General features: G+C 39.5%; 1 protein-coding gene across 1 annotated transcript; it reads right to left on the reverse strand.

Moving 5' to 3' along the window:
* Positions 1-148: 148 nt before the first annotated feature.
* Positions 149-21728, reverse strand: Mfap1 (Microfibril-associated protein 1). Its single transcript, XM_067144612.2, has 8 exons — positions 21502-21728; positions 21120-21402; positions 17701-17875; positions 11161-11245; positions 8122-8279; positions 1874-2034; positions 1382-1541; positions 149-638 (listed from the first exon to the last, which is right to left on the reverse strand). Exons 1-8 carry the CDS (start codon positions 21566-21568, stop codon positions 363-365), a joined length of 1365 nt encoding a protein of 454 aa, XP_067000713.2. The 5' UTR covers positions 21569-21728; the 3' UTR covers positions 149-362.
* Between the last annotated feature and the right edge of the window lie 1162 nt (positions 21729-22890).

The raw sequence follows: 22890 nt of genomic DNA on the forward strand, positions 1-22890 counted from the left end.
TCTCAGGATTACATACTAGGCTACTATGCCGTTGCCCATGGTTTATGAATTAGAAAGTAACTACAATACTCTACACCTCTATTAAATTTCTAAAGAAAAGCTCAATGCTTTAGACATATTAGGTTACAATATTTTGGGATGAACACAGTTTTACGATCATAACTTTATTTTTACAACAGAAAATAAAAACGTTCATACAATAACTTGCTAGAATTCTAAATGTTTTATACAAAAGAATTATAAAACCCTTATATCACTGTTGTTTTTCTTCTTCCTAATTTCCTCATATATTTACATGATTATATACACAACACAGTGACTAAAGCAAGAAATTCTGTTATAAATAAATGTCTGGCAACCATTCACTGCTGCTGTTTGCGCTTTTTCACTGACGGCTTGTCAAAACACTGTTTCATACCAGCAGCTAAATTATTGTGAAATTTAAGATTCTGAGCAGTTTCAGAAATCCAAGGGGAGTCAAACTGAGTTGTATCTTGGTCAACAAGATGAGTATACTTTGTACGTCCACTTCGACCGAAGTTCTTAACCTGCATCACCTTGGGTAGGATTGTCTTATCAAAATGATCCTCAAGTGTAGCAGCTGAGAAGTCCCGTTTGTACAATTCATCATCCTCGTTCTGAAAATGAAACTTCAATTATAACAATAGCTTAACTACAGAATGTTTCAAAATTATAGGCACAACCTGCAAGGGTGAGTAGAAAATATTTAGTATTAAAAACTTCATTTTTTGTCCGTATTGACTCAAGATTTTACAATGCTTACTATTGACGTATTGAATAGGTGGAACCTTTAGCTTTACTAAGCATTGTAAAATGAGTAGAAAATGCCGAAACGAGGATAAAAGTTGTAACAAACAAAGGTCCAGAAACCAAATGTTTCCTAGATATAATGTAATCACATCTGGAATTCTCACAATGTTGTTCAAGCTTTATGTTCCCAGTATCACGCTGCACATTGCATGCCAACAGCATCTTATATTTGTAGAGGCATTTTCAATAGTTTTCACGGTATCCCACACAGTTTTTAATAAAAAGATGGGTGACATTCATTTCTTGAGTGGACATGCTTCAAATGTCACTACAAACACAAGATGCTCTTGACATCTTTTATGTCGGAGCTTGGTACCTGGAATATAATCCATAAAGACCATAAAGATGTGTAAACAGTTGCAAATGTAATCATACTATAATATCTTAGAAACATCTGACATCTGGTTTCTGGACCTCCGTTTATTACGACTATTTTTCTTGTTTCGTTACCCTGTACATATACCTATAATTTGAAATATTCTCTATACATAAATAATCTTTTCAATAGTTCTAATTATATAATTGCCATTAATTTCAATAAATAACTTGCCATGAAGAATGCTCCTCTGTGATAATACTTCTGTAAGAATTTGTATTTGCCCTTAGCTGCTTTATTAGTAACGGTTTTGGGATTGTTTCGCAATTCCTGTCTGCGTTCTTCTTCTGTCATGTTTCTTATCCTTTCAATCTCCAACCGTTCTTTTTCAACCCTGAAACAATACACAAGTTTTAGAAATCACCAAGTAACAGATACACAATCTCGTTCAATAAAATAGATTTTGAGCAAGTCAAGTAGAATACAATGTCTATATAACGGAATAAGTGATGTTTCTGACATGTCAAAATTGGAACACACTTAAGGAGGAGCAATGGTGGTTGGATAAGGAAGATGAACAGGTGTCATAAACATCCCAACCCAGCGGGAGCTGGACGAGGGAAATTGGTAATGATGGAAGCGTTCTATTTGCCATTCATTTCGAAGATGATTATGCACTGATATAGTCTAGAAATAATTAACATACATGGCCAAAGAAATACTTACATTTCTCTTTCTTCTCGATCCCTTTTGATACGCTTCAACTCTCTCAATTTCCAGGCCTCGTACTCAACTTCATCATTTTCATCATCAGTATTCACATCATTCAGATTAGGCTCATCACCCTCCTTCACAACTGTTTCCTTACGAACTTCGTCTTCAACCATCTATTTCCAAACAAAAAAATATCTTTACAAGAACTTTTCCAGAAAAACAATACAAGATGTGTATATAAGGGAGAAAAAATATTTTGTTGTATAAAACCATGAGGGGCTATATTATCCATGTGTTGAAGCCAATCTAACCAAGAAGTTTGAATTGTACACTATCTTTAAGTTACTATACCCTAAAGGGTTGTGTTACCTAGTTAGTTGCAATCGGTAATGCAAAGGGAATAAATAGGTGATAAATCCAATACAGAATGCTAGGAACAAGGACAGCAACACAATATTCCAGGCTGTTCTGAAATAAGTGGCCAAAATACATAATCTCCACATTCAACCTTCCTAATCTCCTGTTAGAAGATATCAAAACACTATGTTCTGACAGCTAGAAACCTCGAAGGTGGAACCAGCAGTTGTGGGTTTGCTTTCACTTTGCTGCTATCCACAAGCTTATGGAATGTGGGTTTAGTCTGAGGTCGATTTGCCAGTATTGTCAAAGTAATGAGCTCTTGAGTTGCATATTTCTCAGTAAAAAATAGTTGTTTGTTTTATGAATAACAACAAAAACCACAGCTCCATACTTCCCATATCAAGACTGAAGGTCTGTCAATAATCTGCCCGGTTGGGACATTTATGGCAGTTCTTAACATTCCTCTCACATTCGACAGTTTTCCACTAGTACAGGTTTCTTCCTCGTGCACTCCCCTTTATTGAATTGATCAACCTTGTTCTATATCTCGCTCTCTTTCCCTCGAACTTCGTCTCCATCATCTGTTTTGGTAGCATTTTCTCCTCCATCCTCTTTGCATGTACAAACCATCTTAGTATTATCAATTCTTTCATTTAGACTTTCTATGTCTTTTCTACCATACTTTTTAGGCATTTTGTTTTGCTGGCTTGAATTCTACTCTCCTCCCTACTTGTCACTGTCCCGGTCTGAACTGCATAAGTTAATATGGGTAAATGATACATTTTATACATTATCTCTGTCAACATGACCCCTTAATGAGTGTTGAAGCCCACCTTTCCGATGAGCTGGGAAACAGAAACGAGCTCGGCGGTGGCTAAAAGAAGTGAATATAGAAGAACAGGGACTGATGAGGAGCAAACTTATCTGTTTAAAGATAGCAGTGTATGATGTGGAGATTGTCCTTGGCATTTGGCGTTTTTGTTTGTCCTAGTCTCCTTTCCTATTGCTTCCCCTTCTGATGCTGACTTGTCACTGTGTTTCTATTCATATTCTTACTTCTATATATTACTTGATTTGTCACTTGCTTGTTTGTTTCCATTACTTATACCAGGTGTCCCTCAATCCATGTACATTCCCGTATGCACTAATGATGAATGGGATGCTTAATTGCCGGTTTACACAGGAGTGCTACAACACACTGTATTTCGGATGTGAAACAAATAGCAGCCAGCCATTTTACTACACACGTTCTGTAACAGTGTGCATTTGTACACATGCCAAACATTCAGAAAATAAAGTTTAATAGCTCATTAATTTATATACGTATAGGCATTCAACTCTACCAAAAATTTGCTTGTATGTAGTTATTTGCAATCGGTAATGCAAAGGGAATAAACAGGTGATAAATCCAATACAGAATGCTAGGAACAATGTGCCTTAAATGATCCATTAGCTGTTAATTGCAACTCTGTTCGGCAAAATAGTGAAATACATGTATAGAAGAAAGGGGCTATTTGGAAACTCCTGCGCAAACCACTTACGAGCTTCGGCTGCATTCTGACCAGATTCTCCATAGATTAAAATTATGTCTGTGCATTCGTCGTTGCAGAACACATCAGCCATTGTCGATATGTTGACAGCAACTGTAGTGCTACTGCAACAAATACCAGCCTACTACTGAGCATTCAAAAACGAGAAGGCGCATTTGATGGGAGCGTTGAGGGACATGCAGCGAGCAGCCGCCCGGTTGTTATTCTGACATACATAACCTGCAGACAGTAATCATCATCACCATCAATGTCCCACTCCAGTCGCCCGGGTGTTGTTAACAAGCCTCCTCCACTCCTTTCTGTCCTTCCACTTTTCCTGCTCCATTACTTCCACCACATCCAATCCAGCTTCTCTAACGTCCTTCCAAATCTGATCCATCCACCTTCTTCTCGGTCTTCCAACTGGTCTCTTTCCCTTAACTTCTCTTTCCAATTCCCTTCTTGCTACCCATTCTTTTCCCATTCTTTTTACATGTCCGAACCATCTCAGTCTTGCTTTCTGTATGTTCTGTACTAACGGTTCTATATTTAGCTCTTCTCTGACATTAATATTTTGAATTCTATCTCTTCTTGTCTTTTCAACTGATGCTCTTAAAAATTTCATTTCTACTGCTTGGATCTTACTATCTTGTCTCTTATTAGTTACTAGTTATTAGCTCACCCAGGTTGTGGGGAGCTTGTCGATGAACACAATGTCCCACCAAATCCCACACATGCTTCATGGGATTGAGATCAGGGCTATATCATGTTAGCTACAGCTCTCATCAACTAACATGACAGCTTACAGACAGTAATACCCCTGTGAAAATCAAGTTATTAGACATCCCATTCATGTGCGTGTGGTGCGTTTATAGGTAGAAAGTACTGCTTGGCAGCCCACCTGGTGTATGGGAATTCCTAAATTAATAACTGCGTGAATCAAACAATGCTATGCAATGTGATTAAAACAACTATGTAAGTTGAATGGTGTGCAGCGTGGATGTTTCTCTGTCAGATAATGAATGCCATCACATTTGGCTTCCCTGAGGCTGCACTAGCATAAGATGTTGAGTCATTCAAGTTGCACATTAACCAAATGATTAACTACACTACTGGCCAAAACAAAAGCATAACACTTTGATGTTTCCAAAGGATAAAATTATGTTTACTTACATTGTACTGAAACAAATCTAACTGAAAATTAACTGCAATTTATTTTAAGGAAAGGACCATTTACTGCACAAATGTTTTTCTTTGAAATGAGAATGAATGAGGTTCACACAATCACTGTGATAAGCAAATTTTAGTGACCAGAAGTCTCTAGATTTTTTCTTTTTTCAATTTTAAGCACTTCACATTTAAAACATCCTTGCAAATTCTATCAACAATCAATAAGTAGTGTTACCACTCCTGGCTCACGAATAATATCCTGGTTGGTATGCTTGAAATTAGGGTGCAAATGTCAACTTCCTGAACTCCTTCCTGTTCTTCAATAACAGCTGCTGAAGTTCACCCACATTGTGGGGTGCTTGTCGATGAACACAAAGTCCCACCAATCCCACACATGCTTCATGGGATTGAGATCAGGGCCATATCATGTTAGCTACAGCTCTCATCAACTAACATGATAACTTACACAATCTTCAGGACTTGGAGCAATCTTTACCCCAATTGAACTTTAGGAAGCTCTACTGTAGGAAATACTGAGTAAGAAATCATTAAACAAGAGCAGAACACAGCCACAACAAGCCGCACTGTTACATCCCAATAAGAGCAGAATTGTGTAGCCATAATCCATCATAGCAGTACAGCCATAAAACCCCAATGAAGATCATTCCTTATATTAACACCCAGGTACTTACAATGATCCCCATAAGGTACTTTCACCCCACCAGCACACTAATTACAACCGAGATAAATTTTCTTCTTGGTGAAACTTACAACCTAACTTTTCATCCCATTTACCATCATACCATTGTCTGCTGTCCAACCTACAACATTGTCTAGGTCCCCTCACTACTAATGATATCCCAATGAGAGTTTACACTTAATTATTAACAGGGATAAAAACTTGATAAATTCACCCTTGTTTCTATCAAAATTTAACACCGTTTAAAGAACAGTTCAATTTTATTTCCTATCACTCAGATGTTACGATTATTACTGCACTGCATTTCTGCATGTACCAACACACACACTTTCAGAAAGTGTGTTGCCACCCTTGAGAGATACTCCTGATAAATTCAGCATGTCCTCTTGAGGAATGAGTTCCCATTCTTGAAGGACTTCCCGCACCTCCTGCAGGAGTCTTTGGACTATGACTATGCACTTTTTTTTGGTGGTTACCATTAGTGGTTTTAGATCCGGAATGCATACAGGCCATTGCATCAGTTGGTTCCTTATGTCGTTGAGGTAGTGAAGGACACATTTTGCCACAAGCAGGACATTTTCACCAATGAATGTTGCAAAAATAAAGAATATGTTCTTCCTGGATTTTTTCAATGTAGCGATGGGCAATAAGTGACCCATCTTCCACAATGACGAGCTCTGTTTTGGCAGCCAAGGAGATGCCTGCCCAAACGATTTCAGAACTTCCATTGAAGGCTATTCATGAAAAAAAGGTTGCAAGAACACCTTTCTACATGTCTCCTCCATACCCTTTTTCATCCATCTAGCGATCTAAGACTAAACCAAGATTCGTCCGTGAAGAACACTGTTCCTCACTGTTCAGCAACCCATTCCTTGATCTCTCACGAAACGTAAGCGATTCTGTCGAAGAAGACGTGTAGCAGGTCTTCTGGAGTAGAGTTCAGCATCACATAATCACTTTCTCACTGTCATCTCGCTGACATTCACACCCCATACCTGTTCAAGTCGACTTCTGGCTAGAACTGCAGTACTGTATCGGTCACACAGACTTTGAACACACAAAAACTGGTCATCCCTTGCGGAAGTTGACCTTCAAACAGATCCTGGCCTGCGAGTGTATGAACCCAGTTCGCAATACCTCTGCATGGTACATGTAATTGTTGACGGAACACAGAGTAACAACTCAGCTACATAATGCAAGCTGCGTCTATCCTCTACCAAAATTACTGCCCTAGCGGTATCCTCCGAGCTCAACAGCATCTTCACTCCCGTAAGTGCTGTTTAACACTGAACGGAAGGTCAGAGAATTCCCTCCCTCACACATGAAGGTAACAATTACAGTATGGAAAAATATATTTGCTTTCTTGTGATTGACAGTAATTTTTAGCTGCTGTCTTTTGTAAAGTGACTCCTCCCCATTTCTTTGTAATTGTTTTCTATCTGGGTGCATTTCTTTTGTGTTTGTATTGTTTCATATTGCTATATATATTTTGCAAAATAACTCAACTTCACATTTACAGACTTTCCTTGAAGTGTTTTTCAGACATATAAAGTAGTTTTTCTTTCTTTGGTTCCCTGGCAAACGTATAATAAACAAAGTTTTACTGTATTTGTTGAAAATGAAATGTTTATTAAGCAGGGATTTTTTTTTCCTCCAATATTTTAAAGGAAAATTTGGGGTGCGTCCATTACCCAATGGCATTCATTACATGAATCAATATGGTATGTAACCTAAGTTCTGTGTATACCATATAGAAAAGAAGAAAAAAAAAAAAAAAGGGGGATGGGGGGTTCTCATATACCAGACATCCTCCCTTATATTTGTGGCTATAATTTTTTTAATGGGGACTAATATGAGAATTCAGGAGGGTGGCTTTAAGAAAGTGGATGTTTTCATATTCTTGTTTCCAAATGTACACAAGCAAAACCTGGCCCAAACAAAATAAAATTAAAAAATAAATAATGAATGTAATTGTAAAATACATTTCAGTAACTTAATTTTCCACCCGGTGGCCCCGGGTTCAATTCCAGGCTGGGTGAGGGGTTTTTAATTGTAAATGATTAATATCCCTGGCCTGGGGATTGGGTGTTTGTGTCGTCCTTAATGTTCCTTTCCTCACATTCAACACTCTACACTTCCTCCATTCCAATTACAAGCAGGTTCATATGACATGGTGCAAGTAGGGGCAAAAGATCTCTATAGGTCAACGCCCCGAACAAATAACATTATTTTTAAAAAAACTTAATTTTTCCTAAGTGTTATGCTTGTTTTGGCCAGCAGTAAATTTATTGAAAATAACTTAATTATAAAAGTGTATGGTAGCATATTACACACAGTTAGAAAATGTAAAATTACTTTTTTTTTTAAATTATCCCTCTTAAAGCAATTTTGGCACGTAATTCCTTTTTTCCTAAAAAAAATAAAACTCTCTCATGTGCATATAAATATGGAATTAAGAACCAAAAAAATTTAGTAGAAATAGGTTCAAGAAGAGAAATTACTTTCAGAGTATGTTTGCGACGCTCTTCAGCCATCTTCTTGGCTTCAAGCTCCATCTGCTTTTGTTTTAGAGCTTCCCGTTCTTTTTCTAAAACAGTGACTCTGTCCTTTTTACGAACAAATACTGGTTTCAGCCTTGGTCCAGTTTCTTCCTCGGAATCTATGAACAAAAGACAAGAATTTCAGAATAATTTCTTGAACTATCAATCTTCTGGACTTATCATACAAACAACAATTCCAAAAGTCAAGTTGTAGTAAAGACATCTGTCAATCAACCGAGAGTTTGGATAAAGCATATTATTTATCTAGAAACTTTTTTTTTTTTTTTTTGCTAGGGGCTTTACGTCGCACTGACACAGATAGGTCTTATGGCGACGATGGGATAGGAATGGCCTAGGAGTTGGAAGGAAGCGGCCGTGGCCTTAATTAAGGTACAGCCCCAGCATTTGCCTGCTGTGAAAATGGGAAACTACCGAAAACCATCTTCAGGGCTGCCGACAGTGGGATTCGAACCCATTTCTCCCGGATGCAATATCTAGAAACTTACCAACACTTAAACAATATATCACATTCTGTACAACTAAAGAAGCTACCGTATTATCTCGAATAGCACCCGCCACCGAATAAGACCCGCACCCTTATTTTGAAAGAACAAAATTTCAAAAAAAAAAGTAAAGACAAAATTATTTACAATCTTTACTAACACACATCAAATGATCAGAAAATACAAATAAAAGTAAACAAACATTACCAGAACAATATCCAATGAGTTTATTCATCATCATCATCATCATCATCAGTACCAACTTCTGAACTTGCATCACCATCACCTTCCCACAAAATGTCATCATCGCTGCCATCCATATCATTAGAAATGCTACATTTCCTAAAGCTTTTCCGTATGAGGTCTTCCAGGGATACGATTCCATGCCGTCAAAATCCACGAACACAGCAGCTGAACTTCCGGGCGCTGAATGCAACCAGTTGGCATCAGCGTGTGATTATCTGCCACCATTCATTCTGTATACAGCTGCTTCAAGGCTGCTTTAATAGGACGGTTCACGCAGACATCCCACCCGGAATGACTGCTAGGTCGGTTTTCCCATCCTTGATATGTTTCTTCACAGCGTCTGTTGTGTGGCCGCAGTAACTGTTGAGAACAAGCAAGCTCTTTTGTCCCAATAATGCACCAGGGCGACTTTGCCAGACACACTTTACCCAATCTTCCACAACAAGTGAACTGTCCATCCAGCCGGAGTTCTGAGATCTGACGATAACACCAGCGGGTAGATTTTTAGGAAGCGTCTTTCACTTGAGAACAATGTACGGCGGCAATTTGGTTCCGTCAGCGAGAATACACAACATTACCATATACCATTGTTTTTCATTACCACCTGTTCTAATGGTAACACTTTTCGCACCCTTAACATTCACAGTCCTGTCCACTGGCATTTAAAAGTAGACTGGCGTCTGATCTGCATTGCCAATTTGGGAAAGCAAATATGCATTTTCCTTCCGCAACCGAATTATGTAACGCTGAAACGACAATAACTTCTCATCGTAGGCACCAGGAAGACGCTGTGAAATTCAGGTACGCCTTTGAACGCGCAACCCATTTCTTTTATAAGAATTACAAACCCATCCTCGGCTTGCCTTAAACCCTTCCGATGAAAGTTCCTTTGCGATTTCTAATGCCTTTAGCTGACACATTTCGGTTGACACACCATATCCCAATTCCTGCCTTTCTGTCACATTTTTATAGTTTATTTTCAGTTTCTGGAAACTGTACACTCAGTCCAAGAAAAGCTCTACGATGACCACTTCATGTTAATAGCACATTTTTCTTCTTTCTCCAATCGCGAATACATGACTCGTCAATATCGTATTTCCTACCGGCGGCAAGATTTCCAATAATTTCGGCTTCCCGAACTACTTTCAGTTTCTCACTCACAGTAAAAGATCACAAACGCTTTGTGGAATTCATGTTGATACTCTGAGAACGTGCATGAGACTGACGCCAAGCGCGAAAGTAGCGTATACTGAGATTGGATAGAGCATTGTCGCCAAGCTCGATTTACGTGCATTTGGAAAGATAAATTTCCCAAAATTTTAAATAAGACCTGCACCCAATTTTGGAAGTGGTATTTTCGAAAAAACAGTGCGGGTTATTCGAGATTATACAGTACTTGTTTCTTATTTAAATGCAGAACAGAAAGGAATGTTTAACTTCCCTCCATTCCACCTTAATTACCATGGAAAGGAAATAACATAAAATAGCACTAGAAATTCTATGGCCACACAAGCCACTCAATAACATTGAAGAAATTACCATATTTACTGTGAAATTTTCCCCTTATTAAACATTTTTAACCTAAAAAATGTGTGAGGAAAAATTATGCAAATTTACTTTGAATCTAATGTACCGATGGAATTCCACAAACACCTTTTCAGTATGTCCTTAGGAGAAAAACATATCTGTTCGTGAATCTACAAAAACACCCTCCACTTGCTTTAAAATGAGATTCCAACAGTGATTTTCCTTACAATTTCCAATGCCTTTAACTGTAGCCTTTTGTTTGAAACTGAATAGGCATCATTACTTAATAATATATTTTAACAGTACTGACAACTTAATTGTGGTCCCTGAAATTATAAGGCTATCTTCTTGACACACTGCAATTCCTTTTAAACTAAAGCTTCAGTTACATGCCAGAAAAATTCTCCAACCACCCACCATGCTTTGGGAAAAATGGAAACAAATCCCACTTTCAGTGTACCAGAACCTAGTGAAAAGATTTCCGTGGATATTAAACCCTGTAATAGTAGCAAAAGGAGGTCCCATGTTATTAGTTACATGGCTGACATCTTTGGAATGAACAGCAAGGGATGTGCAGAGACTTTTGGCTACATAGTGTATGTAGCCTTACTTTATAGACATTATCGAAGTTTACAATCTAGTTCAAGAGTAAATGTACAATACAACGAGCAAGTGTTAAATCAGGTGTATTTGCACTGCTTAGAAGAGAAGATCAACCAATTACCTGAATACTCTTCATATTCTGAAGATTCAGATTCACTTTCTTCGGGTGTCCTATTTTCATCCTCCTTGTCCAATTCTTCCACTTCCTGAAAGAATGAGAAAAATACAGATGTATATCATCAAGCTGCATGAGTAACACAAAACTGAACCCCTTCTAATGGCAAGGCTATGGACAGATACCATATAATCCCGAATACCACCCACACTTTTTTCCCCAAAATATTGGTTCTAAATCATGGGTGAGGGTCGTATTCAAGCCGTTCATTCTCGTAAATATTTACTACATTTACATGCAGTATTGAAACAGATTTGAATACAGTTACCATACTCAATATACTACATGTAAACGGGCATTCAGATCTTATTGTGTTTTAGTTGCGATCTAGAAAACAAGATCGATTTTTTCTCAATATGGTTACAGTGGCATGTAAACGCGAAATGTAAGGTAATGAAATACGGTAAATCAAAGAATATGGGTAAATATGCGGTAAATATGAAAGCCACTGCTGCGGATGCTCGATTGTCATTTGTTTCACAAGTATTGCGGGCATGCTGGGTGCACGAATAGCTGATCTCACAGGATATCATGCTTTGCGAGAGTCGAGACTGTTGGTTACGGAAGTCTACCTTGCTCACATTCGAGTTCCATATCTGTCCTGTGAAAGTGCTGTCTCGATAGTAAGCGATGGATTCAAAATGGCATCTGCGGTCATTAACTGTGCGTGAGAAACTTAAACTTGCAAGCGAAGCTGAAAAATATGGAAATCATGCCGTTGGCAGAAAGTACGATATTGATGAATTGTGTATTTGTGATTGGCAGAAGAAGAAGGAAAACTTATAAAACGTAACGGCAATCGCAGAGCATTCTGCGGGCGGAGTGCAGCGTTTCCGGAAATTGAAGAACGACTCCACAAATTTGTGATAGAAAAACGTGAGTTAGGAGTGTTTCTAGTGAAATGTGTCAACTGAAAGCACTACAGATCTCAAAAGAACTCAAAACACAGGGTTTTACTGAAAGCCGCGGATGGATCCAAAACTTTTATCGGAGAAAGGGATTGTGCATTCGAAGACGTACGTCTATTCCACAAAGTCTCCCTGGGCGTATGAAGAAAAATTAACAGCCTTTCAGCGTCACATTATTCATCTGAGGGAGCAAAATAATTATAATACCAATATAAATGGTCCGTTATTGGACATTATAAATTTTCCAGCTAGCTCATTCTCGGTTGCCAGCGTTTCGCCCTCGTGTGCTAGGGTGGGCTCATCAGTTGGTACCTAGCACACCTACCAATACGCTGGCTAGTGCATACCGTGGAGGCCACTGCGTAGGCTAACTGGAGCCACCAGCAGTGCCAATGCACTAAGAGACTTTGTCTCATCACTAAAAAGAACTGGCCTTTCAAAACTGCAATGAAACAGTTGTACACCGAATGGATGTCTGATGGTGATTACACGTTAACACCAACCGGACGAGTGAAGGGGCCTGAAGTTGGACTAATATGCAGCTGGATCAAGACCGCATGGACGCGCATTACCAACGATCTAGTGTCCAAAAGCTTTAAGAAATGTGGAACTTCAAATTTAGTGGACGGTAGTGAGGACGACTATTTGTGGAAAGATGCCAGCGACGAAAGTTCCTATGGTGAAACTTCAGATGACGACGGTGAATTGTGAATGATCTGAGTATTGGACTGATTTTCTTTACGATTTTTGTGATGATTTTATTACTTGTAAGCTGTCTGAATGTATATTTGTAGTATATTTGAAGAAAATTAAATAGGTATGCAAGTTATTTGATTTTTTACTTTTTTCTGTATTTTGCCATCTCAAATTTAGGATGCGGGTCTTATTTGGTGGTGGGTGGTATTCGCGATTATACGGTATGTATGTCCAACCCTTCTCCCTTTTCTCTATGGGGTCGGGTGGACAGAGTTAATATAAATGTGGTGAAATTTGCCTTAAGAAACTATCAATTGTTCTGGGAAAAAAAAAAAAAAAATTGCAAATAAGAATGACAAATAAATTACGGTAATGAAATACTGAACTGGGGAACAAGTCTTAGTTTACTCTACAATCAGTAGTACTGGAAATAAAAGTTTTATGCATATTGTGGTTAACATCAACTTGCACATTAACAAGATATTTTAAAAATAGAACAGTAGGACATTTTCCTTTCATATTACTTTCAGTGTGACTTGTTTTGTATTAGTACATTTAACTACCAACATGAATTCAAAAAAAAAAATTTTTTAATCTGCTATACTATTTCATCATATTTCATCATATAATTCCCGGAGGACTCACCTCTATTCTACAGCCGTTGGATGTGCGTGTGAACTGGCCTTTCAAAACTGCAATGAAACAGTTGTACACCGAATGGATGTCTGATGGTGATTACACATTAACACTAACCGGACGAGTTAATGAGAAATCGGTATTTGAAGTTGTCTAACGAACCTAAACAATGCCCGTGCAAAACTGTGACAACTGCAGATATTGTGATCTTACAGAAATTGAATTTGCTCTTTCCTAACACGAGTCTAATATTTTAATATGGTTGGTTATCTTGAAATATGCTCGGAAGCTTTCTTGGTAAAAACTGACGCTATGTCACATAAGCTTTATAACATTGTACGGAAGCAGAAATGATGCAAATCTTACATGTAATTCATTTCAGAGGAGAGATGTGTTCATAGTGATGATCAGGAACCCACCAACCCGCCCCAAGAAGTACATTTTCTTTTATAACCTAATGAAAAGTACTACACGGCATCCTCCATTGCTGAAGTAGCTACTAGCATTGCTATTGGCTAACGTAAAATGCGTTATAATGTCATTCCCAGTAATGACCAATCCCAGAGAATAAAAGCAAGTAGCTGAAGCCTATCTTTGCATATCCAAGCCAACCTCTGTCATGAGAACAGTGGCCCCTTGGGGGTCACACTCCCTCTGAGAGCCTTTTTGCTATGGCCGCGGCACATACTGTCCGCAAGGCAAGAAAAAGAGGTAAGTTAGTAGATGAAACCTCACTTTGCATATCCAGGCCAATCTCTGTCGGCAAACCTATCTTAAGTAGACAAGTTGGCAGCCTTGAGCACCGCCGTACAATCGTCTACGAGAAGGAAACAAACGACAGTCATTTCGCTCATAGATGTTTGCCATATAAGTGGCGACCCGTGGTACTAATGTTCCATAACACGGCATATGGTACTGATGCTTTCTCATGCCTCATGACTTGAGATATTCTTACCGCTGTGGTTAGTCATGGCTCACTTCTGAGGGAAAAATGTAGTTTCTCTGCACTTTTACTCATTCTGACGTGTTACCTAAAGTGAACCTTTCACAGTCGCTGCAGTTTTCAATGATGCACTCAATCTTCTGGCACCATCAGGCTTTATATATACCAGTAACTGTGTTCTTGTGACCTGAACAGATGCTGCACATTACATGTATAAAGTCATGGAAAGTCTTGGGATATTACCATATTGGCCCGAGTATGGTATAGCACGGAGATTTTTATGTTAAAATGTCCTTATAAAAATGCCGTTATTTTAATATACAGGGTCTTTTCTTTAGCATGCTTGGCAGGACCATTCATAGCACGGCACGGCTGGCGCAATGACACTCGGTCGCTAGCCGGTATAATGCGCGCTTTTCCTCCCCACTACTCACGGCAATTCACACTTACAGAAATCCATTTCTAGTGAAACTATTAGTCTACAACCTACCTGGCATTACATTTGATGTTCAAAATGCTGTCCCTCAGCTGTCAAACACGCCTGACACCTCGTAAATAGGTTTGCAGACACTCGACGAATCTCAGCTCGTGTGATGTTCAAAATAACTTGTGTAATGTTCTCTTGCAGTTCTTCTCTTGTGTGAGGATTGTTCACATACACTTTTCCCTTCAGCATCCCCCACAGGTAATAATCACAGGGATTTAAATCAGTAGATCTAGGGGGGATAATTAACCCCACGATCTTCGAAAACTTCCCGTATTACCTCCATAGACCGATTAGCAGTGTGTGCCATCGCATTATCTTGCATAAAGTAACCATTACTCCTTTCTTCTTCAGTCAGCTCTTGAAAGAATGGTCTGAGAATGAGGTCTATATATCGATCAGCATTTATTGTTTCGCGGAAAAATATAGGCCCTATAATTCTGCAAGCACTTACTGCGCACTAAACTCCTATTTTTACATCATGAAGTGGATGGACATGGAGCTGGTGGGGATTTTCTGCACACCAGTAGCGACTGTTTTGACTATTTGCCATGCTTCATCACTATAAAATAAAAGTACCGTACTCCTATGGAGAGGGAGTATTCCAAGAAATTTGCGAATGAATTGAAATCGGCATTCTGTATAAGAAGAATGCTTCGCATAGCACAACAATGAATACATGCTGTTCTACTGTATACATCACTCATTAAACACACGATTAGAATTCCTACAGAAACAACGCTATTTTAAAGCAAACACATTGAACACGCTACCAATGCCGCAGATGTGTGCTGTGTGTGAAGCAATGGTTATTGCTACCGTACTGCGTTAGATCATCTTAGCCGGTCACGAAGCAATATATCTCTCGGGAAATGAGTCACCCGGCCACGCTATCGCCTTCCGTGCGTGTTCTCCTGACACACGGAGCAGGCCATAAAAAGACCCTGTATATTAATATATGCGCAGCTTCTACCAGAGTGTAAGGGGTATTTTGTGGAACCAAGATGTCCCAAAGAAATGTAAGAAAGTATTATATTCAACCTACTATGAACCCGTACTAACCTATGCAGGTGGATCGCAGACTACGACAAAACGAGAGAAGAGTAGAATACAGGCAGCGGAGATGAAATTCCTAAGAGGTATTGATGGCAAGACCAGAAAGGATAGAATTAGAAATGAAGAGATAAGGAAAAGGACAGGAATCTTGAAACTTCAAGACAAAGCTAAAGTGGTATGGGCATATGATGAGAATGGGAGAAGATAAGAGTGCCAAAAAAAGCTTTTTCAGAGAAGTTAACAGGAAAGAGATCACGAAGAAGACCCCAAAAGAGGTGAACACATTCAGTGTGGGAGTGAAGAGAGAAGAGGGGAGGAAAACCAGAAGATGTACTTAAAAAAGGAGAAGAGTGGTGGAGAGACGCACCGAGGAAATGAAGATGTTGATGATGATATTATATGTGCAGCCTAATGTTTAAAAAATTTATATCATTTCCTACCTGTACTGTCTTGTGCAGAATGTATCTCAATGCATTTCGCAGCTGAGGTTAAGGTCACAAATAAAACGAAATTTCTTGTTTGAATGATAACTTTTCCCCCCAACTTGTGGCTTGCGATCAGTGATGGGCATAATTGAATATAACACATTTCAAGAACTTTTGAGAATCGATAGTTGCATTATAAACCATATTCTCGAGTACAACATAACCTTTAAAAGTTGAGTAGGCCTAATGGTAATTTATGCAGCTATAACTTATTACAGAAACTTACATATAATCAAACCAAACCAAACGCCATGGCACTACAGCCCTTGAAGGGCCTTGGCCTACCAAGCGACTGCTGCTCAGCCCAAAGGCCTGCAGATTACGAAGTGTCGTGTGGTCAGCATGACGAATCCTCTCGGCCATTATTCTTGGCTTTCTAGACCGGGGCCGCCATCTCACCATCAGATAGCTCCTCAATTCTAATCATGTAGGCTGAGTGGACCTTGAACCAGCCCTCAGGTCTACGTAAAAATCCCTGACCTGGCCGGGAATCGAACCCGGGGCCTCCGGGTAAGAGGCAGGCACACTACCCCTACACCACGGGGCCAGCGAAACTTACATATACCAGTGACCAAATAATGAGGGAAGATTTAAAAATGAAGGGATTTTGCCATAATATTGGGTTCTTTTGCTGGAATGTGCTTTATTTTATTAGATTAGAGAACTAAAAAACTATTTGTGATCAAAAGAAGTTTTCATAAGGAAAGTGACAAAGTTTCCCTGGTAAAACTGAATTTAAAGGATCAAGATTTTTTTGACTCATGTAATTTATGAAGGAGTCTTCATAAGGTTAGTATTATCATCATCATGTCCGCCTCCGTAGTGTAACGGTTAGTGTTATTAGCTGCCGTCCTCGTGGGCCCGGGTTCGATTCCTGGTACTGCCAGGAATTTAAAACTGGCAGGAGGGCTGGTATGTGACTGAAATGGTACATGCAGCTCACCTCCAATGGGGGTGTGCCTGAAAAGAGCTTCACCACCTCAGGATGAGGACACGAGTTTACTATCATCATCATAATACATATCTCATTATTGTGACATTTAGCCAAATAACTGTTGATGGTTTTAATTCATTCCCAGATTTTTAGTTTTCCCATATGCCTCACTGTATGTTTTCCAAGACCCTCCAAAAAAACAGAGAATCGAGGTTCCACTGTATTAGTTCTTAAAGGCCAAAGACAAGTGTAAGATTTCCACTGGCCTAGCACAATAAAAACCTCTGATCCTGGTAACAGCAATCATTCATGAACAAGTAAAAAGGGAGAGAAATCTTCCATACCGGCTCATCTTGTCGATTCAGAAGTTTCTGTTTCAGCAAGAGGCGTCGTCTCTCAATCTCATCATCACTTAATTCATCTTCTTCTTCCTCTTCTTCACTACTTTCAAGTTTTCTCCTCGTTTGTCTCTCCTCATCTGAGCCAGCTGTCTCAATAACTTCAGGAGCATGAATATGCCTGAAAGTAACCATTACAAATTAACACTCTTGTTCTTTGCTATACAATAATAGGTATTCTTAAAAATACATAAAGTAGCACACTATCATTAAAAAAAGAAAGCAAATACCTCATTTCTATACAGTCGCCAAATGATACACTGTCTTTTTCTTTTATGAAAACTTTAATACCAATGAATACATTCTTTACTATAAAGCAAATAACAGAAAAAGGAATGGCTGAAGCTATCAAACTACTGTTGTAAAACCTAGGATTGCCGGGCTGAGTGGCTCAGATGGTTAAGGCGCTGCCTTCTAACCCCAACTTGGCAGGTTCGATCGTGGCTCAGTCCGGTGGTACTTGAAGGTGCTCAAATACGACAGCCCCGTGTCGGTAGATTTACTGGCATGTAAAAGAACTCCTGCGGGACTAAATTCCGGCACCTCGGTGTCTCTGAAGACCTTAAAAAGTAGTTAGTGGGACATAAAGCAAATAACATTATTAAAACCTAGGATTGATGAATAAGGTCTCCCACAAGTCCAACCCCTCCTCCTCGTGGTGGGAGACGGGCAAAGGCGTGAAGTAGGGGATGGCCTGCAGGGGTAAAGTACAGTGGTGCCTTTGTCTGCCCCGGCACCGCTGCGGTAGCTGAGAAGGCCCTGCAGGAACCCTGAACAGTGGCGGCTGACTGGGCTCTGGTGAACTGTGCTGAACTCCTCAATGGCACTGAAGGTGGAAAGAAGAGTTTTTGGAACAGTCAAACGGGCAGAAGAGGCAACCCAGCTTTCTGGGGTAAATAGGATTAGCAACCACTGCCTAGTGCGGAAGGGGAAGGATCCCTAAAGGCTAAGGGAGAGAACCCCAACAGAAAACTCCTGCATGCCTGGAAGCGGAAAGGAGCAGCCCCCCACCAGGCTAGGGCGCTTAAGCCATTAACTCATGCTAACCCGAATAAACCTCATCAAAGAAACAGAAAAAAAAAAAATAGCTGGACTGATTCAAAAGATTGACATGGAGGAGATCAGTAGAGATGAGAGTGAACAGCTTGGGTATACATGGGGAAAGCTGAAACACATGGCACCTCACAGAACCAAATGGCGAAAACTTCTCTCAGCCCTATGCTCCTGAACAGGAGTTTAAGGAATGAAGTCAAGTAAATAAGTCTTTATCTCTTTTCGGTTAAACCCTCTACGCATGCTAGCTTGTCATTGTGTTCCTAACTTCCTACTTTTCTATCTTTGGACTGAATTCATACATTATTTTCTTTGTTTACAACTGTGTATAACCTTTTAAATCACTGGAAGTAAGATTAAATAAGTTATTTGAGAAAACCCACATGCCTATTTTTGATGAAACTTGAGTTATCACTGAATTGTTGTACTGTGAGGCAAGACAGAATATAACTTAGACAAGAGAAATGCCACATGTCCGTTCATTATTAACTAGAATTTATATTTTGGTTTAATCTCTTTGTTATCTGATGGTGTGCAATTTTACTTGTCTTCAGACGTTACTTCTTACAATATGTGAGGTTTCTCAAATGAACGATACAATTATCAGTCTCCAGGGGCCCATACCATCACCCCCACCGAGCTCGATAGCTGCAGTCGCTTAAGTGCGGCCAGTATCCAGTATTCGGGAGATAGTAGGTTCGAACCCCACTGTCGGCAGCCCTGAAGATGGTTTTCCGTGGTTTCCCATTTTCACACCAGGCAAATGCTGGGGCTGCACCTTAATTAAGGCCACAGCCACTTCCTTTGCACTGCTAGCCCTTTCCTGCCCCATCGTCGCCATAAGACCTATCTGTGTCGGTGCGACGTAAAGCAACTAGCACCATCACCCCCGATGAGTGTTATTAGTGGTCGGTTTGGAATCGAACCAATAAACTACTGTTAGTAAGAAGTTACCTCCCCTGATCCACTGAAAACCATTATTAGTTATGTGATAGAGGTTAGGTTAGAATTCTTTTCGGTCCAGCAGTGACCTTAATACACACTACTGACACAAGATTATCCATGTGTTTCTTAGATTTTTACATATTTCACTCCTGCTAGCTTTCTTACCTAAGCATTAGTGACTGGTTAGGTTCTTGTATACTGGGGAGCACTGTATGCGACAAAATTCATTAAACTTACCCCTCAACCTTACTATTGCTCTTCCGTTAACCATTTCACCCCTACCGTGCTGACTGGAGCCGATATGAGTAAAATTTTCACGAGAGTGCTAGTTGTTACTTTAAAAATAAGTCACTCCATTGCTTAAATTTTGTTACACCACAACTTTATTTTTTATTTTTTTTTGTCTTCAACATCCTAATCAATTAGCCAACCAATGATCTTAGGGTTGTCATCTAGGTGCCAGATTTCCCATCATTGTTTACCTAGTCTTTTTGTAAATGATTTCAAAAATATTAAGATTGATGCTTTCATAGCTTGTAATTGAACACATGATAATAAGCTTTTGGGCTTTTACAGTGTCAGAAAATATGGTCAAATTCTTTACATATTGCAGAGAATTTTGCTCCACATCTTCAGAAGAAAATCTCATCTGTTCACGAACAAGAATTCTTCTTGGTACATTATTCCAATCCCTAATTCCTCTTCCTATAAACAATTATTTGCCCCAATTTGTCTTCTTGAATTACAACTTTATCTTCATATTATGATCTGTCCTATTTTTAAAAACTCCATCATGCCCCAGCTTATTGCTTTTTGAGGTGAACTACATAATTTTTGGCAGTCATTTGTGCCAGGTTTCTTTTGGTGGTTTTTGAGTAGTTTTGGTGAAATATACTTGTACTTAATTACTGGTATACAAGTTCTTCAGGCTTTCTCAATTGTGAAATTAAAAGTGTTATGCCCCAGTGTAGAACCTTTCCAAGATACTGGCAGCTAATGCTCTGTTGAGACACGCAAGCCTCTTTTGTAGGTCAATGCAGTGAGAGTGCATTGGAGAAGGTAAGTACCAGTTACCGACACAGACAGATGTTATGGCGATGAGGGGATAGGAAGAGGGAAAGAAGCGTCTGTTTGATTCCTTGTACATTCAAAACCCCTATGAAAATCATGCCAATATTTCTGCATGATAATACAAAGAGATTTATGGATCATAGCAAGGTTGAAAAGCGGTCCCATGGATATCCTCTCAAAGCGAGCATGTACCAGTGAATGGCAAGATCTAGTACATCCTGCTAATGCTCTATATATTACAATTATAGAAAAATCATACAAGGTGGAGTGACACCATCGGTATTAAATCATTTTACCTATGTCTCTCTACTCTACTCTCCTCTTCAGCTTCCTCTTCTGGCTCTTCTATTTTTCTTGTTTTAAGTCGCCTGAGTCTAGGATCGTCTACTTCAAGCTGGCCAGATTCAGATTCTTGCTCCACCTGATCCGAAGGTACAGCCTGGTGACCAGGTTGCCGACGTTTCTGCTCGATGAAATCATCATCTTCTGATTCTTCCTCACTACTTGACACAGGTGCATAATCTGGTCTCTTACCGGATACATATCTATGCACCTTCACTTTTTGCATAGACACCTCACCTAAGAGTAGCAATTATAACAGTTATAAACAAAATGGAATAACACAACATTTCTCTGAAAATAGGTTAAGATATTTAGATTGGATAGATTTACACAAACCTTTGTCATTTCTCACAGGTATAGCACCAGCTGTACTCTGGATGCTGATTCCAACCAAAGCATTCATTTTAAGTGATTTTTAAATGCTGTATCAATTACACAATAAAATCAACAACAAACTGATCTCTACAGATGATTGCAGTACTTCACATAATCACACATTACACGAATAAGAAACATGCCAAACAACCCAAGGCTCATGTAAGAAACCAACATAAACACTCGCGGATCTATCGACCTCTTCCCGAAAATCGAATCGATGTATCGAATCGAATTCTCAATATCGAAGATGATCGAAGCAAGACCAACTACAATATCTCAGACCTTAACCGACCTATCGAAACTGTCCTTTATGGCGGCAGCTGGAGTGTTAGCATGCGTTTGTTTTGATTTGTGTAAGCCGTGTTGTTACCAAATATTTTCGGAAATTTGAATATTATTAATCGTACATTATATTTATTTATAGTCTTAAGAAGGTTATAGATCCTCTTTCAGAGGCGGGATTCCACGGAGGCAACATTTGGGCGACATGGAGCATGCGGCTTGTTGTCAGTCGGGCACAAAAGATGTGGTATGCTACATGTGTTGCCGGGTGTAGCATGCGTCACTTGTGAAGACTTGTCGCCAACTACAAACGTTATTCCATCAAGGCAACCAAGACAACAGTTCCTCACTCGACTTTGTCCGGCTGGTGACAGCTATACTTCGTTGTTTAGAATTTCTCAACCTATCATCCCGGAAATGTGCATGACGCGGAGTGATCCAAGCTGATAAGGCATGGAGCCCTTGGCAAACAAACCACGTCGGAATTTTCAAGAGGCGAAAGACATTACTGATGATTTTATGGAGTACTTTGTCAGATGAAGGTCGTGTATCATGACAGAATCTGTATGCCTAGACTTACGGGAAGATTTAGAAAATTCTTTTTCATTGGAATTTAATGATATTTTGAAAAAATTAAAATGTATTAGTTTTAAGCAGAATATCCTAACCCTATTCTGATTATTTTACCCCCTTATAGTTCACATTTTAATACAGTTATACTAGGAGAATGAAAGATAACTCGTGGCAACGTTGACAATAAGTAGACAAAAATACCATGGCACTACAGCCCTTGAAGGGCCTTGGCCTACCAAGCGACCGATGCTCAGCCCGAAGGCCTGCAGATTACGAGGTGTCGTGTGGTCAGCGCGACGAATCCTCTCGGTCGTTATTCTTGGATTTCTAGACCGGGGCCGCTATCTCACCGTCAGATAGCTCCTCAATTCTAATCACGTAGGCTGAGTGGACCTCGAATCAGCCCTCAGGCCCAAGTAAAAAGCCCTGACCTGGCCGGGAATCGATCCCGGGGGCCTCCGGGTAAGAGGAAGGCACGCTACCCCTACACTA

Source organism: Anabrus simplex, chromosome 3, assembly GCF_040414725.1.
Source record: "Anabrus simplex isolate iqAnaSimp1 chromosome 3, ASM4041472v1, whole genome shotgun sequence".
NCBI classification, from domain to species: Eukaryota; Metazoa; Arthropoda; class Insecta; order Orthoptera; family Tettigoniidae; genus Anabrus; species Anabrus simplex.